At 34.6% G+C, this 18,275-nt stretch overlaps 1 protein-coding gene and 1 pseudogene across 5 annotated transcripts in view; one reads left to right on the top strand and one right to left on the bottom strand.

Moving 5' to 3' along the window:
- RNF13 (ring finger protein 13) overlaps nucleotides 1-18,275 on the bottom strand; it is a 214,982-nt gene that overhangs the window by 40,095 nt on the left and 156,612 nt on the right. For all 5 annotated transcript variants that reach the window (XM_055382967.2, XM_019023616.4, XM_004037836.5 and 2 more), the window contains 2 exons: nucleotides 10,117-10,222; nucleotides 1,195-1,288 (listed from right to left, as the gene is read on the bottom strand). In XM_055382967.2, the coding sequence (XP_055238942.1) occupies nucleotides 1,195-1,288; nucleotides 10,117-10,222 (200 nt within the window). The remainder of the gene's footprint in view (nucleotides 1-1,194; nucleotides 1,289-10,116; nucleotides 10,223-18,275) is intronic.
- LOC115934146 (uncharacterized) lies at nucleotides 4,974-5,062 on the top strand (annotated as a pseudogene).

The following is an 18,275-nucleotide window of genomic DNA, read 5'->3' as shown; positions in this document are numbered from 1 at the left end:
ATCACAGCAAAACATCATCTCTCACATTCATTCATTCATTTATTTATTCATTCATTCTTAACTGAAAGTCTACTTAGCGTTAGGCATAGTTTATGGTAGGGACACAGAAGGTAGTATAAGAGTATAGTCTTAAAAAGTCAGGAAACAGGCCAGGCACAGTGGCTCACACCTGTAGTCCCAGCACTCTGGGAGGCCGAGGTGGATGGATCACAAAGTCAGGAGTCCAAGACCAGCCTGGCCAAGATGGTGAAACCCCGTCTCTACTAAAAATACAAAAATTAGCTGGGTGCAGTGGCAGGCATCTGTAATCCCAGCTACTCGGGAGGCTGAGGCAGGAGAATCGCTTGAACCTGGGGGGCGGAGGCTGCAGTGAGCCAAGATCGCACCACTGCACTCCAGCCTGGGTGACAGAGTGAGACTCCGTCTCAAAAGAAAAAAAAAAAAAAAAGTCAGGAAACAACAGATGCTGGAGAGGATGTGGAGAAATAGGAACACTTTTACACTGTTGGTGGGTATGTAAATTAGTTCAACCATTGTGGAAGACAGTGTGGCGATTCCTCAGGGATCTAGAACTAGAAATACCATTTGATCCAGCAATCCCATTACAGGGTATATAACCAAACGATTATAAATCATGCTACTATAAAGACACATGCACACGTATGTGTATTGTGGCACTATTCACAATAGCAAAGACTTGGAACCAACCCAAATGTCCATCAATAATAGACTGGATAAAGAAAATGTGGCACATATACACCATGGAATACTATGCAGCCATAAAAAAAGATGAGGTCGTGTCCTTTGCAGGGACATGGATGAAGCTAGAAACCATCATTCTCAGCAAAATATCACAAGGACAGAAAACCAAACACTGTGTGTTCTCACTCATAAGTGGAAGGTGAACAATGAGAACACATGGACACAGGGAGGGGAACATCACACAACAGAGCCTGTTGGGGGGTGGAGGGCTGGGGGAGGGATAGCATTAGGAGAAATACCTAATGTAAATGACGAGTTGATGGGTGCAGCAAACCAACATGGCACATGTATACCTATGTAACGAACCTGCACGTTGTGCACATGTACCCTAGAACTTAAAGTATAATAATAAAAAAAAATTTTTTTAAAGAGTATAGTCACCCTGCAGTCTTAAATAAACTAAGGATAATTATTTAGAAAACAAATACTTACCTTTCTTGAATTTATGTACAGGAAGTTTCTTAAGTTGATCTTTACGAAGTCTGTTTCTTCTAGCTCTATGTCTATCCTGAACAAATTTTGTGATCTAAAAATAAAAGAGTAAAAAAAGGAGTCAGATATTAAATGTGCAAAGAGAAAGTGACCATTAAAATAACAAATATCTTTTAAGTTTCTGGATAGCTACTGCAAATCAATTCAATTCATTTAAATTCTAATTGCAATAGTATTGTTAATTAAAGCATTAAATTACATTAGTGATTAGTTAACCCATGAATTACCCCTTGCATTTTTTATTAATTGATCTTGATTATCTTTGAATTACCTATGGAGACATTATAAAAATCATATAACTGTTTGCTTGCAAAAATACAAATGGTAAACTATAGATTTTATAAAGACTCCAATGGGTAAAAAAAAAAAAAAAAAGAATGGGAAGGTTGATATTCCTATATATTACAAACTGATAAAAATTTCAAACATACACTTATTAGTTACTGCAGAATAACGGGCAGAAATAATGCAGAACACCTTCACTACAAATATTCAGAAATGCCGGATAAAATATACAAAATATTTTAAACTATAAATTGCTATGCTTGCAAGAATAAAAAGAAAGTACACAGGGCCAAAAACCAAATACCAAAAACACCCTCTGTAAAGGAAAAATTTGACTATGTCAAAGTTAAGAACTTCTCTGCTTAAAAGGCACTGTTAAAAAAATAAAAGACAACTGAAGTGGGAGGATTGTTTGAGGCCAGGAAATCAAGACCAGCCTGGGCAACATAGTGAGACCCCATCTCTAAAAAGAAAAAAATTAGCCTGGTGCACTGCCGTGTGCCTGTAGTTCCAGCTACTTGGGCGGCTGAAGTGTGAGAATCATTTGAGCCCAGGATGTCAAGGCTGCAGTGATTCATGTTTGTGCCACTGTACTCCAGCCTGCACAACAGAGTGAGAGCCTGTCTCCAAAACATAAATAAGTAAATGAATACATAAATAAAATTTAAAAATGAAAAATACAGATGAGCCACAGACTGAAATAAAATATTTGCAAATTGTATATAAGATAAGGGATTTGTATCCAGAATATATATAAAAACCTCTCAAAACTCAATAATAAGAAAACAAGTTACCCAACAGAAAATGGACAAAATATGTGAAGATACTTCACCATACAAGACATACAAACAGCAAATAAGCTCTTGAAGAGATGTGCAATGTCTACTAGTAGTCAACAGGAAAACAAAAATTCAAATCACAAATACTATAATACAATATACCTATTAGAGTGACTAAAATGTAAAAGACTGACTATACCAAGCGTTGGCACGGAAGTGGAGGGACTGGCACTCTCATACACTTTCTGGTGGGATTGTAAAATGGTACAACCACTTTGGAAAAGAGCTTGGCAATTTCTTATGAATCTAAACACACATTTATCCTGTGACCCAACTGTCCTACTCCTAGATATACTTACCCAATAGAAATGAAAACATATTTCCATACAACAAATGTCCATGTCAGCTTTATTTGTAATAGCCAAAAACTAGAAACAACCCAAATATTGATCAATAGGTAAATGGGTAAACAAATCATGGTATATTCACACAATGGAATATATCTCAGCAATAAAAAGGAATGAACAATCCATGCACTCAATAACATATACAAATCTCAAAATAATTATGGTGATAGAAAGAAGACAGACACAAAAGAGTACAGACTTTATGATTCCATTTATATAAAGCTGTAGAAAATGCAAAGTAATCTATAGTGACTAAAATCAGATTTGTAGTTGTCTGGGCATGGAGAAGGGTAGGGAGGGGAGGATGAAGGAAAAGTTGGAAGGGGTAGAAGGAAGGCATTGCCAAACTTTTTAGGGTGGTTAATATTTCATTATCTTGATTGTGGTGGTGGTGGTTTCGCAGGTATATACATACATATCTGTTACATATGGATGATATATGTGATATACATATGCATAAGTGATATATATATGCTTATAAACCTATGTCAAAACTTACCAAAGTGTACAATTTAAATATGTGTAATTTATTATATCAAATCATACCTCCATAAATTTTTTTAAAGTTTAATGGTAACCACTAAAAGAACAGCAATATAATGCAAATTTTTGTATCAATAGGAAAAAGAAAGTAAAAGTTATTATTGCAAATTTACACAGAAGAAAATACAGAATAAAAAGTAAACAATAGAAATTAATCCAAATACATGTGTGATCACAATATATGTTAAATGGATTAAATTCACCAGTTTTCAAAAGGAGTGTATCACATTGCATAAGAAAAAAATTCCGATCATATGCTATTTACAAGACACAAGATTAAAACTGAATGATACATTAGGACAAAAATAAAAGTAAAAAATAAAGGGATAGGACCAGGTGCAGTGGCTCACACCTGTAATTCCAGTGCTTTGGGAGGCCAAGGCTGAAGGACTGCTTGAGCCCAGGAGTTTGACACTAGCCTAAGCAACACAGAGAGGCCCCATCTCTACACAAAAAAAAACACAATTAGCTGGGCATGGTGATGTGCGCCTCTAGTCCCAGCTACTTGGGAGGCTGAGGTGGGAGGATCACTTGAGGTTATAGTGAGCTATGATTGTGCCACTGTACTCCAGCCGGAGTGACAGAGCAAGACCCTGCATAAAATAACCAAATTAACATAAAAAATAAAATAAAGGGATAAAGATCTACCATGAAAATATTAAGCAAAAGAAAAGCTAGAATATCAAGCAAAATAGAATTTAAGGCAAAAAGCATCATTAGGAGAGTCATGACAACAATAAAAACAACACCTCATCTAGAAACAAAATCATGAAATACATACATTCACAAGCTCGGCAACTTATAGCTTAAGCAGACAAAAAATTTAGAAGACTATAGACCTGTGCTGTCCAATATGGTAGCCACCAAGTACATGTGACTACTGAGCACTTGAAACATAGTCTGAACTGGGATGTGCTGTAAGTATAAAATAGACACCAGATTACAAAGACACTATACAAAAAGAATGTAAAAATATCATATATTTGTATTAACTGAATGTTATATATTTTAGATTTATTGAGTTAAATAAATATAGTATTAAAATTAATCTCATCTGTTTCCTTTTTTTAACCTTTTAAATTTGGCTACCAGAAAATTTAAAATTACAATAAAATGTGGCTCATAATATTGTTCTATTCTTAGCACTGCTTCAGAAAATAGAAAAAGAACGCAGAAAATTATTAACGATTGTGGTGATGGTTGCATAATTCTGTGAAGATACTTAAAATTATTGAATTGTGTACTTTAAATGAGTTAATTTTAAGTTACATTAATTATGTCTCAATAAAGCTGTTAAAAGACTAGACAAAACAAATTCACAAGTTCGAACTAATGGACATAGAACTGCACTTCACATCTTTTCACACATACGGAATGTTTACAAAATTTAATCAGAAAACCATGCCACAAAGGAGGTTTTTGAAAATAACCAAAGAATCCATAACATACAATGTTTTCTTACCTCAACACAACTGAATTAGAAATCTATAGAAAAAAATACATATTTTGGAAATGTAAAACTGTACTGAAGTAATTCATAAGTCACAGAACAAATCATAATGAATATCTACGTTTCTGAGGGGGTGTTATAATCAGCATGCGCCCCTTTGCCACCTGGATTCTAAATAACTTGAGAAATAAGACCATGAACTGGCCAGAAGGAGGAAGTGTTTCTCACTGGAGACAGAAACAGAACTTTCTGTACTTGTTTCAGCAACACATATACTAAAATTGGAATGATACAGAGAAGATTAGCATGACCCCCGTGCAGTGCAAGAAACAGAATTTTTTATTGAGCAATAGAATTAGGTTGCCTTAGACACTTAGATATAGACAAAGACAACTTTGGAATGAAGTAGGCCTTCCCTTCACCCTGCTGCAGAATTGCAGAACCAGCCCTAACCCTGGAGGAGCTGAGTGAACATCTATGTCCCAAAGTCAGGTTAATAACAAAACAAAGATGGTGGAGCTGAACCAAGTGTGCCCAATTTGCCCTTCCTAAAGTGTCAGGTAAGACACTTTATCTCCTCTAAGGTGGAAAGAGTAAATGGGCAGAGAAGGGCTAAGAGTTATAGTAACTGAGTTCCCCCTTCATATGGATTGAAACATTAAGAGTGATAAAGAAACATCCTATATTAAAATGAAAAACTTTTAAATTTAAGTCAAATGAAAATAAGAATTTTCCTTACCAAAAGTTGTGGGTTTCAGCTAAAGTTATTGTTGTAGAAAAATTTATAACCTAAATGCATATACTAGAAAGAAAAAAATAAGCATTTGGCTGAATAAACTAGAAAAAGAAAAGCCATACAACCAGACAAGGTAGAAGAAAGAAAATGATAAGAACAAAAATTCATGATAAAGATAAAGAAAGTAAAGAATTTAGCATTAAGTTCTACTAAAATGTAAACTACTTAACATCAGGGATTTTTACCGATTTTGTTTACTGATGAATCTGCAGACCCTTGAACAGTGCCTAGTTCACCATAGGTACAGAATAAATATTTATTGAATGAAAGCCTACTTCTTTGAAAGACTAATAAGGCAATAATTTCTGACAACATTGTGAAAGGCACAGACGGATATGAATAAAGATAACTTATTCCACAAATAGTAGAAATTCTCTTTAAATTGTTATTTGAGTATATGAATATTATAAGTCACTTCATTCCACTACACTTGAAAACAGGAAATTTCTTAGAAATATACTTTAGTAGGAACTGGAAAACCATCTGAATGTCTATATAACTATGAGAAGGTCACTAGACCTAGACGATTTTATAGGCATCCTCTACAAAAATGTCAAGTAACAGATAACCCCAATTTTCTTTAAAAAAAAAAAAAAACTATTTTAGAAAGTAAGAGAAAGCTTAGTTTTATGAGGCTATAATTTTGATTGCCTAGTTAATTTTAAAATTACAGTAAAATATACACAACATAAACCTTACTATCTCAACCACGTTTAAGTGTACAGTTCGATGGCTTAAGTACATTCATACTGTTGTGCTACCATCACTACCATCCATTCACAGCCTTCATCTTATTAAGCTGAAACTCTGTATCCATTAAACAATAACTCCCCCTTCCTCAGTCCCCTCAGTCCCTGGCAACCACCATTCTAGTTTCTGTCTCTATGAATTTGGCTACTCCAAGTACCCCGTATAAGTAGAATCAGTATTTGTCCTTTTGTGACTGGCTTATTTCACATAGCATAAAGTCAAGTTTCATCTATGTGGTAGCATGTGTCAGAATTTCCTTTCCTTAATAACACTGAATAATATTCCATTGTATGCATATTCCACATCTTGTTTATCCATTCATCCGTCAATGTACACTTGGGTTGCTTTCATCATTGGCTATTGTAAATAATATTGCTATGAACATGGTGTACAAATATCTATTCGAGTCTTTGCTTTGAATTCTTTTTGGTATATACCCAGAAGTGGAATTACCAGATCCATGTTTTATTTTTTGAGGAGTTGCCATACTGTCTTCTTTAGTGGTTGTTCCATTCTACCTTCCTACCAACAGTGCTCAAGGGATTGTCTAGTTTTGATGTCAAGGTTATTCTGGCCCCATAAAACCAAAGTTTTCTTTTACCTGAATATTCAGATTGCTAATATTCTAGAATTTTTACATTGATATCCAAGTATAAAAAATTAATCTATATTAGAAATCTGAATAATCCAGAGATGTAAGGACAAAATTTATACATCATAAACAGGATTTATCCCCAGAATATAAGGAAGTTCAAAATTTACAAAGCATATTAATGTAACCCAACACAAACATGATAAAAGAGAGAAAAACCAATTATTATTACAACAGATAAAAAACATATAATCCAGTACCCATTTTAAAAAGTCAAGCAAATAAAAATCTGATTTATGTCTAGGACTTATACTGCTTTTTCCCCTTTATTTTCCCAAAAAATATAGCACAATGTTAAAGGAGGTACAACAATAGACATCCATTTCCTGTTCTTGACTTTTTTTTTTTGAGATGGAGTTTCGATCTTGTTGCCCAGGCTGGAGTGCAATGGCGTGATCTTGGCTCACTGCAACCTCTGCCTCCTGGGTGCAAATGATTCTCCTGCCTCAGCCTCCCGAGTAGCTGGGATTACAGACGCCTGCCACGACACCCAGCTAAATTTTGTATTTTTAGCAGAGACGGGGTTTCACCATGTTGGCCAGGCTGGTCTTGAACTCCTGACCTCAGGTGATCCGCCCGCCTTGGCCTCCCAAAGTGCTGGGATTACAGGTGTGAGCCACCGCACCCAGCCCCGCTGTTCTTGAGTTTCAAGGGAAGGCTTCTAGCATTTCACCATTTAATAATGTTTAAGTTTTTAGTCTACATTCTTTATCTGTATAAGGTTATTTACTTGTACTCCTGGTTTTCCAAGGGTATTTTTGTTTGTTTGTTTTTTGGTTTTCTAACTTACTCTCTACTTTCTTGCTTCTATGCTGAAACCCCAAGGGAATCAACAAACAAATTACCATAATGGAATTTGTTACATGATTACATGATTAATGACATGATTACATGATTAATATATAAAAATTTATAATGTCCCCTGACCAAACCTTGCTTTCTAAATATAGCTCTCTAATTAAAAAAAAAACACGACTCCCTGGGAAAAGGTCTGATGCTAGGGCTGGGACAAGAAAAATATAAAAAATATAAGATGAACCTGAAGCATCTTATAGTACAAGATAGTAGTCAAGAAGTGCTTAATAATAAAAAAAAGGGATAGCGTTGAATCAAAGGAACACAAGATCCAGCATGACAAGAGCCAAAGTTAAACAATTTAAAAACAATCAAAAAACAAAAATAATGTATGAATATTACTGGATTATAACCTAAGTGTAAAATAAATATACATGAGTGTATACTAATATAAGTGGTTGAATAAATAAATGCTGAGAAGAGAAAAATCTTCCTTGTAGAAGAATTTCAAATAATGCAGATATGCCCTCCCCTTCCCACCTTAAGGGTGGGCTATACTTAGTGCCTCACTTCTAAAGAAAGAAAAGAGTAGAAAAAGGAAAAAATATTAACTTTATAAGTGGAGAAATTCAGCAAACACTACCTTAACCAAGGGATGAAGATTAGCATCATCAGTGATGTTCTACAGATACCATATACCCCCAAATATGATGTGATGAGAAGGGCACTTCACGTCTGTGATACTCTTTTGAAAAACCTGTAGCCTTGTCTAATCATGAGAAAAAAATCAGGTTGAGAGACATTCTACAGGATACCTGGCTAGTACTCCTCAAAATTATCAAGGCCATGAAAAACAAGAACAGCAAAATTGTCATAGACCAGAGGGAAGACAGGATAATGAAATATAATGTGGTATCCTGGATTTGATCCTGGAACAGAAAGAGTACATTAATGAAAAACCTGGTAAAATCCAAAATGTGGAGTTTAGTTAATAGTAATGTACCAATGTCAGTTTCTTAGTTTTGACAGAAGTCTCCTGGCAATGTAAAATGTTAACAATGCGGGAAAGTAGATGATGGATGAACAGGAATTCTCTTCTTTGCAAAGTTTCTGTAAATCTTAACATTATTCCAAAATTAAATGTTTAATAAAAAGCAATGCTCTAATACTCAATTATAAGAATAACCAATTAAAAAACATAATTTCAAAAATCCCTTTTTTGGTAGCAAGAAAAACTTACTATATGTGTAATAAGTCTAAAAAAAGACATGCAAAACATTTATAGGAAAAAAATTATTTAACTGATGGAAAGACCTAAATAAGTAAATTTAAAAATACCATAGCATCATAGGAAGACTGAACATTTTAAAGATAGCATTTAATCTTTAAACTAATCTATGAATTCAATACAATAATAAATGTACTGAATATGAAAATATGTATTCTTTATGACAAAGAAGTTGGCAAGAAGAGTGGGACTGTTTTATATCTTTGCAAATCTATTTTAATATCTGTCCAAATAGAATACAGAGGGATTTTCAAACTGCTTCTGTTTTCAAATATTTTGATATTGCACATCATGTAGCCTCTAGAAATTTTTACTATACACCTCTAAGAGAATGAGAGTGACCAAAGGAAATACTACCTTAATATTATTACATAATAATTTTGAGCTTGCAGACCTACTAATAGTCTTGTAACCATATTTTGATAACCACCATTATGGAGAAATAATATGTCATTCCCCCTTAACCTTAAGCTCTCACATTATTTTTTTCATACTTTAACATAAAAAATTTCAAACATACAGAAGAGTTGAATTTTATAATAAATACCCATATATCCACCTGGATTCTATAATTAACATTTTACTGTGCTTTTTGTCACATCTCTATTTACCCATCAATACATCTTACTTTTTCCTCTTATTTTTTTACAGTGTATTTTAAAGTAAGTTGCAGATATCAGTGTACTTTCCCTAAAATACTTTGGCATGCATATCATTACCAGGTTTAGTAAATTTTTTTTTGCAATTCGTTTTGAGGTAAAATTTACATATAATGAAATGTACAACACAATTAATTTTGTGAATCCAGACAAATGCCATGCATTTTTGCAACCCACATCTCTAACAAGATACAGAACACGACTGTCGTCCCCCAAAAGTTCCCTTATACTCTTTTCAGTAAATCGATCACTTCTCTCTAACCACCCCTGCGGAGGAAATCACCATTCTTACTTTTTCCTATTCACATTATATTTGTTTTTTCTAGAACTTCACATAAATGAATTTATATAATATGTACTCTTTTATGTACACATTGTTTAAATTCTCTCACTCAATACAATGTTTTTAGATTCATCCATACTATTTTTTAAAAATTATTAAAAGTTAATGTACCTACCATGAAAATGACTATCAAGATGAGACAGATGCCCACTATGATAAGGAAGGGAATTAGGTAGTATTCCAAAGGAAGACTAAATTCTGGAACTAAGATAAGGTGGCCCCTAGAAGAAAACAAATATCAATAATTGAGAAATGAAGAGTTGTTAAATTCTGATGTTAATTAAAAATAGGAAAAAATATTTTTAAAAACAGACATATAGACATTACAATTAAATCCACTACATACATTTCATTTTCTAAAATATGACTTTCAATAATTTAAGGAATGCTTTCTACATCTTTAAGTCTATTTTATATATTTTTCCTAATAACATGCCTATATGATTAAACTGGGTAAAGAAAACTAGCCAATCAATACTTACTGTGTCTATCCTGGAGATATGCTATTTATTTATTTATTTTATTTTACTTTATTTTTTTGAGATGGAGCCTTGTTCTGTTGCCCAGGCTGGAGTACAGTGGTGCAATCTCAGCTCACTGCAACCTCCACCTCCGGGGTTCAGGTGATTCTCCTACCTCAGCCTCCTGAGTAGCTGGGATTACAGGTGCCTGCCACCATACCCTGCTAATTTTTGTATTTTTATTAGTAGAGAGGGTTTTGCCATGTTGGCCAGGGTGGTCTTGAATTCTTGACCTCAGGTGATCCGCCTGCCTTGGCCTCCCAAAGTGCTGGGATTACAGGCGTGAGCCACCACGGCAGGTCTAGAGATGTTGTTTATTGAATTTAGTAACTGGGGCAAAAGTTATATTTTATATGTAAAATCATGGTAGTACCTTGGGTACCAAAAAGAACCTCCACCTCAATCAAATTACTGTTCATAAGTTCTTCCTATGGAAAAACTCTAGAGTCAGTATTGATAAAAATTATACTGTTTCCTCCCTATCTGCTTTACATGTATCTGTTGTATCAGGTACAATGGATACAGGTCCTATACGCTACAATTATCTATGAGATATGGAATGAAAAACTGGTCAAATAATTCATAAGAGTTATGGCTTCCTGTATATCCCCCACCTTCTCCACCACTGGACTGAAAAAAACTACAGAAATGTGTATGTTGTAAGGTGGGTAATAGGAAATGCTACACGCCTTAATTCTCATTTATCATTAACCATGTTATTACTGTGACATTATCATTATAAAAATTGACAGGGACCCATGAAATAAAACTGTAATCAGAATAAGCACATCATTTGTGTTACATGAGGAAATTTTACATGGCATCAAAGCTCTGCATTAAAAATACCCTTAGTTTAGGGAAGAGTCTGTATAATATTCAGTAATATGACAGATATGACAGATGAATCCATTGGGTCCACTGTGCTACTAGACTAGTATGGTGCCAGCAAAGCTACTCTGTTATCCACTGCTAGTTAATTTTTTAAGTAGCAAAGCCAGGTATTTCATAACAGAAAGGTTCAATGCAAAACAATTGTTCTCAGTATAAAGGAAAATAAAAACAGATTTACTCCTTTCCTCATACAGAGGTGCTTAGGACACCATAGCACTTAAGACAAATAACATGTATGCAACTGATTTTTTTCCGAGACTATTTTTAAATCTTCATGCTACTATTTCTTATACACACACACAGGGCTCTATCAAGCTTCAACAAACAAAAAAGAAAATACCAGGAATTTACCCCAATAATTTAAACTTTCCAAAAATTGCTACGATTGCTATAATACAAGTAGCTTTTTACTTCACTTTCCAGCAGAATGGGGGATGACAAAGGATTTCACACACATTTGTATAGCTTTGCAAAAAATACTAAAGTAACTAATATATCATCAGTGTAAAAAAGAAAATCAGCAGCAGCAGGGCCTAAGCTGCTCTATTTGATACCATCTCTTCCAGCATGAGGCCAGCCAGCTCCGCAAATAATATCCCTGTTCCCGGCACATACCCTCTGAAACTGCCCTGAGCCAGTGGTACCACTTTTAAGTATAAGAGCCTTTCCATGAGACGCTAATCCTCTATAACCTCCTACCCCACAGCCACTAACCTGCTATAAATAAACACTATCAGGGTTTAGAAGCCAGACTATTGCATATCCTAAATTCAACCCATTGTAACTTAGTATCTCAGCAGTAGGAAGGCTTACAACTCTCATATTCTGTTTTTTTTTCTTCTCTTTTTATGTTTATGACTTCCTAAGGCACATTCAGCCTTGATGAGATAAATAAATCCTGTCCTATGAGACAAGCCCCAGGGTTGTTCAGAAATAAACAGAGCTTCTAGGTGAGAAGGAGCAAGCTAAAAGAACAAATCAGGAAGTCCCAGTCAACTAGGAACTTCCTATGTGTTTGTAATGGCAGAAATGGAATCAATTTCAGAATTTCCCAGGAAGCATTATGCTAAGATTTATACACCCGGGTTCTAAATCTAATATTCCACATATCCTATTAATGCTTTCCATTATAAACTAAATACCATTTTAGTTTACTGTCAAGATATATTGTGGGGATTTTAAAGGGTCAACAATTGATAAAAGATTTTGAGCATCTTGCCTATAATCCCAGCACTTTGGGAGGCCATGGTGGGTGGATCACTTGAGGCCACAGGAGTTTGAGACCAGCCTGGCCAACATGGCAAAACCCCATCTCTACTAAAAATACAAAAAAAAAAAAAAAAAAAAATTAACCGGGCATGGTGGCCAGCACCTGTAGTCCCAGCTACCCCAGGGGCTAAGGCTGGAACCTTAGCTTCAACCAGGGAGGCAGAGGTTGCAGTGAGCTGAGATCGCACCACTGCACTCCAGCCTGGGTGACATAATGAGGCTTTGTCTCACAAAAAAAAAAAAAAAAAAAAAGGTTTTGAGCATCTTGAATCAAAAGTTCAATGTACACTCAAGATACTGTTTTTTTCTTAACCAAATTGCTAACAGTGGATGTGGTGATAGTGATGATACAGGGAACTACAACAGAACTACAATGGAATTTCAGTCCTCTGGCTCCATTTCTATTTCTTCTGTCAGCCCAGGTCTCCCACAGCTGAACTTGCAGACTCATCCTTGCCCTAGTCCCACATTAATCTGTATTTGAGGAAAAAGGTATTTAAACAGGTAATTATCCTACCACACTGCCTCCATGTCCATGCCTAAATACAGCACATCTTATGAGCTCTGCAGCTAAGATTTGATTACTGAAGCAGAGTCCTAAGCAACCCAGAAAACAGGGTCTTATTTTCCTTTGTGTGACTTCCCAGGCTAATTTCAAACCAGCTGCCTAGGCTTAAGCTTGATAATAATAACCTGTCTAATTTCCCCATCCTTCTGTTGACACATGAAGTCTTGTCTGCTCTTTTCTGACATCCAACCCCCACCAAACTACTGAGCCTCAGTGGATTTACAGCCACACAGCAGAGCCTTCTGTCCTATAGATCAGCTTTCCAGGCAATAACCTGTATTCAGTCCAACTGCTGGATATCCCCACTATTTCATCTGACTACTTGCTTGAACTTGCTCCTTTCAGACAAAGCTCACAGCTGCCTCATTAAACATCTTACATCACTTAATAAACAGGCTCTGTGCTCAGCCCTGTGTCCCCATTTACTGCCAGTGCACTGCTCTGTCTTCTTGAGGAATTCTGAGGTAGCATAAAAGCAGTTTAATTTCATTAGAATTTACTAAATATCTACTGTGATATAGTCAATGGGCCTGGTGCTAGGGATTAAATGTGAAAAAATGGAATCCCTAACCATCATAGAGAATATAGAAATCTTAAAGGAACCTCAATATTCTTTGTTCTAACTCTTCATTTTCAAAAGAGAAAATATGTCCATGAAGATTAAATACCCTCCCAAAGGCCACACCCCAGCAATCCCTCCAGTGAACTGCACTACTCACTCTGATCAAAAAGAAGCTTTGTCTCTGCCCACAACTTGTAAAAGTTGTATGTTATCCAATAATTTGCCTTCCCTAATAAAAGTTACAAAATGCTTCTAGAATTTAAGTTTTTAAAAGACCAAAATTGACAAAGGACACCAAACAGTTTATAAAACTATTCCCTGTGAATAAAGAAATGCTAATCGGACCAACTCATTTTCTTCTTGTCAGATTGGGAGGTCATAAAAAGACTGATAATATGTATTTCTGGCAAAAGTAGGGGAAAACATTGGCTTTCCTAAAATGTTGGTGGAAACGTAACTGGTTCCCCTTTTTAAAGGTAAATATGACAATTGTTTACTGAAATTTAAAACTGTTTCTCCTTAATCAAAAAAATTCCACTTTTAGGTGCTTTTGCTAAAGAAACATTTGTGCAATTGCACGTAGTATATGGTCAAGGATATCATTATAGCACTTTCTGTAATAGACAAGAATTGGAAGGTAAGCGTTAACATTTATGAAGCATTTACTATGTCCCAGGTATTCTTCTAAGAATTTTATTAATGTGTTTAATCCTTCCAGCAATGCTATATGCTGTAGGTTCTATTATTGTTCATATTTAATGAGGAGAGAGGCTACGGCCCAGAGATAATAAATTTTTTGTTGAAGATCACACAGCTAACAAGTGATGGAAGCCAGGATTTGAATCCACACAGCTCTTACTCCAGAGGTCATGCTTATAGTCGGTGGCTTACTGGCTAAGTAAATTAGGATATATCTAAACAATGGACTATTGTTAAATCCAGAATATACCATCCTTTTTAAAAGCAGTTAAAAGAGTCAACAGTAGCTAAAAAGAATAAAGTACAATAAAACAATAATTGATGAATACTTCATTAATATGATAAAAAACCAGAATCTTACTTAAAGAAACGAGAAGCTTTCTTACTAAAGGGAGTAACAAGGGAAAGATGCCTATCTCTACTACTATTTAACATGGTGTTAAAGTTATTACCAATGCAATTAGATAAGGGAAAGCAATTAGAAGCATAAGAATTGGAAAGGAAAAGATAAAACTATTCCTATTTATATGAAAAAACTGCCACCAACAGTAAGAGAATTTAGTCAAATTGCAGGTTATTATATCCACACTCAAAAATGAGCTTTCAGCTGTACAAATAAAAACCAGTTAGTAGATGTAATGAAAGAGGAGACTCCACTTATGATAGCAAACAATAAAATACCTTGGCATAAATTTAACAAGAAATGTTTATCTCACATAGATTTTGGACTAAAAAAACTAAACAAAGCTGAATACATAAAAACAGAATTGGCTGGGCTCACTCACACCTGTAATCCCAACACTTTGTGGGGCTGAGGCGGGCAGATTGCTTGAGTCCAGGAGTTCAAGACCAGCCTTGGCAACATGGCAAAACCCCAGCTCTACTAAAAATACAAAAAATTAGCTGGGCAAGGTGGTGCATGCCTGTGGTCCTGGCTACTCAGGAGGCTGCAGTGGGAGGATCACCTGAGCCTCGGAGATCAAGGCTGCAGTGAGCTGGCACCACTGCACTCCAGCCTGTGCAACTGGAGTGAGACCCTTTCTAAATGAAAAAAAAAAAAAAAAAAAAAAGCAGAATTGAACAAATGAAAGGACATACCACACTCTTGAATAAGGAGACTTATCCTAAAAATGTCAATTCTTCCTAAATTAATTTATGAATATAATGTAATCTCAATAAAAATCTTATCAGGTTTTTCTGAAGCTAGACCAGTTGATTATTAAATTCCTTTGGAAGGAAAAACTGGAACCCTCATACATTGCTGGTGTGAATATAAATTGGTGAAGGCACTTTGGGAAAAAGTCTGGCAGTTCCTCAAAGTGTTAAACATAGAGTTACCACATAATGCAACAATTCCATTCTAGGTATATACCAAAGAGAAATAAAAACATACGCACATGTAAAAATTTGTACACAAATAGTGAAAAAAGCATTATTCATAATAGCCAAGTTGTGGAAATAAGCTAAATGTCCATCCAACAACTGATGAATAGATAAACAAAACGTGGTATATCCATACAATGGAAAGCTATTCAGCAATAGAAAGAATAAAGTACCAATACATGTTACAATATGATGAACCTTGAAAACATTACACTAAATGAAAAAAAATCATAAAATATTATATGATTCCATTTATGTGAAATAACCAGAATAGACAAATCCATAAAGACAGAAAGTAGATTAGTGATTGCCTGGGGCTGGAGTGGACGAAGAAGGACTGGGGAACAGGAAGTGACTGCAAATGTGTATGGGGTTTCTACCTGGAATATTGTAAAAGTTCTAAAATTAGAATGTGATGATGATTGCAGAATTCTATAAATATACTCAAATCACTGAATTTTACACCTTAAATGGGTAAACCTTACGGTATGTGAGATGTATCTTAATAAAATTGTTTTAAAAATTTCATTGGGAAGGACAAAAAAAAAACCCATTGGAATAACTGATGGCTATTTGGAAAAAGATATGATTGGATCCATTCTTCAAGCCATATATAGGATAAATTACAAATGAACCAAAGATTTAATGTTAAAAACAAAACCATACAAGTATAAATGTGGGTGAATTCCTCTATAACACAGGAGTAGGGAAAACTTTATTAAGACTCAAGACCAACAGCCCAAGGGAAGAGATATTTGATTTTTGTTTACATTAAAAAAAACCCAACATCATAGTGAAATAAAAATTTCAAAATACAAAAAAAATTATAATATTAAAAAATAAAGGACCAACATAACTAATAAAATATAGAACTTCTAAAAATAGGGAAGAAAATGACCAATAATCTAATATGAAAAACTGGCCTAGAGGTAAACAGCTCATAAAAAATAAAATATAAGTAGCGCTTAAGCATAAGAAAAAAATGCTTAAATTGCTTGTAATAAGAGAAATACACATGAAAACTATAATAGAATACCATTTCTCACCTATCTGATTAGTAAAAATAAGAAAATCTGACAACAACTTTGTTGGTGAGGGTACAATAAAAGAGACACCCTCATAAACTGTTGGCATGACCCTTACGGATGGGAATTGACAATATCTAGCAAAAATACATATACATTAAACCTCTGAACTAGCAATCCCACTTCTAGAAATATATTCCAAAAGTATACTGGCAAAAACATGAAAACACTTAGGCATAAGGTTATGCATTACAGCAGTATTTATAATTACAAAATAACGTAACCGATTCAAATGCTGATCAACAGGGGACTGGCTGATTAAACTGGAACATCCACAAAATAAGAGTTCTATGCAGCTGTACAAAAGAATGAAGAATATCTCTATCTACTCAAGGATAAATGATTAAGTCAAAAGCAGGATGGGGAATATTGTTTATGCACTAAGGGTAGAAGATAGGGGAGAGGAGATATATATTTTCCTACATATTTTTAAATTTAATGAACTAAAGAATAAATTAAAATCTTTTTTTAATTGTTACTTACAAGGTAAGGAGGGGAACAAGATGGACAAGATGGATGATACTTAGAATCTGAACTTCTTTGAATATACATTGTTTCACTGATTTTGACTTAAAGTTTATATATAATTTTTAAAATCACAGTTGGGGGTAAGGGGAGCAATCTCCAAACTCTGAAAGCAAATGAATCAAATAAACCTGTGTTTTCAATTTATAACATCAGCACACAGAATATTTCACTTATCTTTTAAAAAAAGAATTTGCCTGTAGCCCCCAGCTGCTGGGGAGGCTGAGGTAGGAGGATCGCTTGAGATCAGGAGGCAGAGGTTGCAGTGAGTTGAGATCATGCCACTGCACTCCAGCCTGGGCAACAGAGTAACAGCCTGTCTCAAAAATAATAATAATAATGATAATAATTTAGCTTTATCTTATCTATTATGACACACTCTAAGCAGAGAAAGAACTGTTTTTTAAAAAATGTTGGTAATAGCATTGATATTCTTCTTCTGAGTCTGTTGTGTACATACTTTACATTTAGAAAAGACAATATATTATTATGTTGGTGTCTTTCAGCATAGAAAAATAAAATACCCATTTAAGATCAATAAAGTAAAAATTCTAGACCTTTGAATTTAAATTGGAAGCAACAGTATACACTCATGATTTATTGTATCTTTAAAAGCCATATATATTTCCTAGTTCTGCCCACTGAAAGAAAGAGAGGGGGCTTGAGGGTAAAGTAGGTGGTAGATAGATACTAAATAGACAGACAGATAAATAGATAGATGATAGGTATAGGTAGGTAGGTAGGTAGATAAGATAGATAGATAGATAGATA

This window comes from Gorilla gorilla, chromosome 2, assembly GCF_029281585.2.
Source record: "Gorilla gorilla gorilla isolate KB3781 chromosome 2, NHGRI_mGorGor1-v2.1_pri, whole genome shotgun sequence".
NCBI classification, from domain to species: Eukaryota; Metazoa; Chordata; class Mammalia; order Primates; family Hominidae; genus Gorilla; species Gorilla gorilla.
The sequence above is the reverse complement of the archived record's forward strand: the minus strand, read 5'-3'. Positions and strand labels throughout refer to the sequence as shown.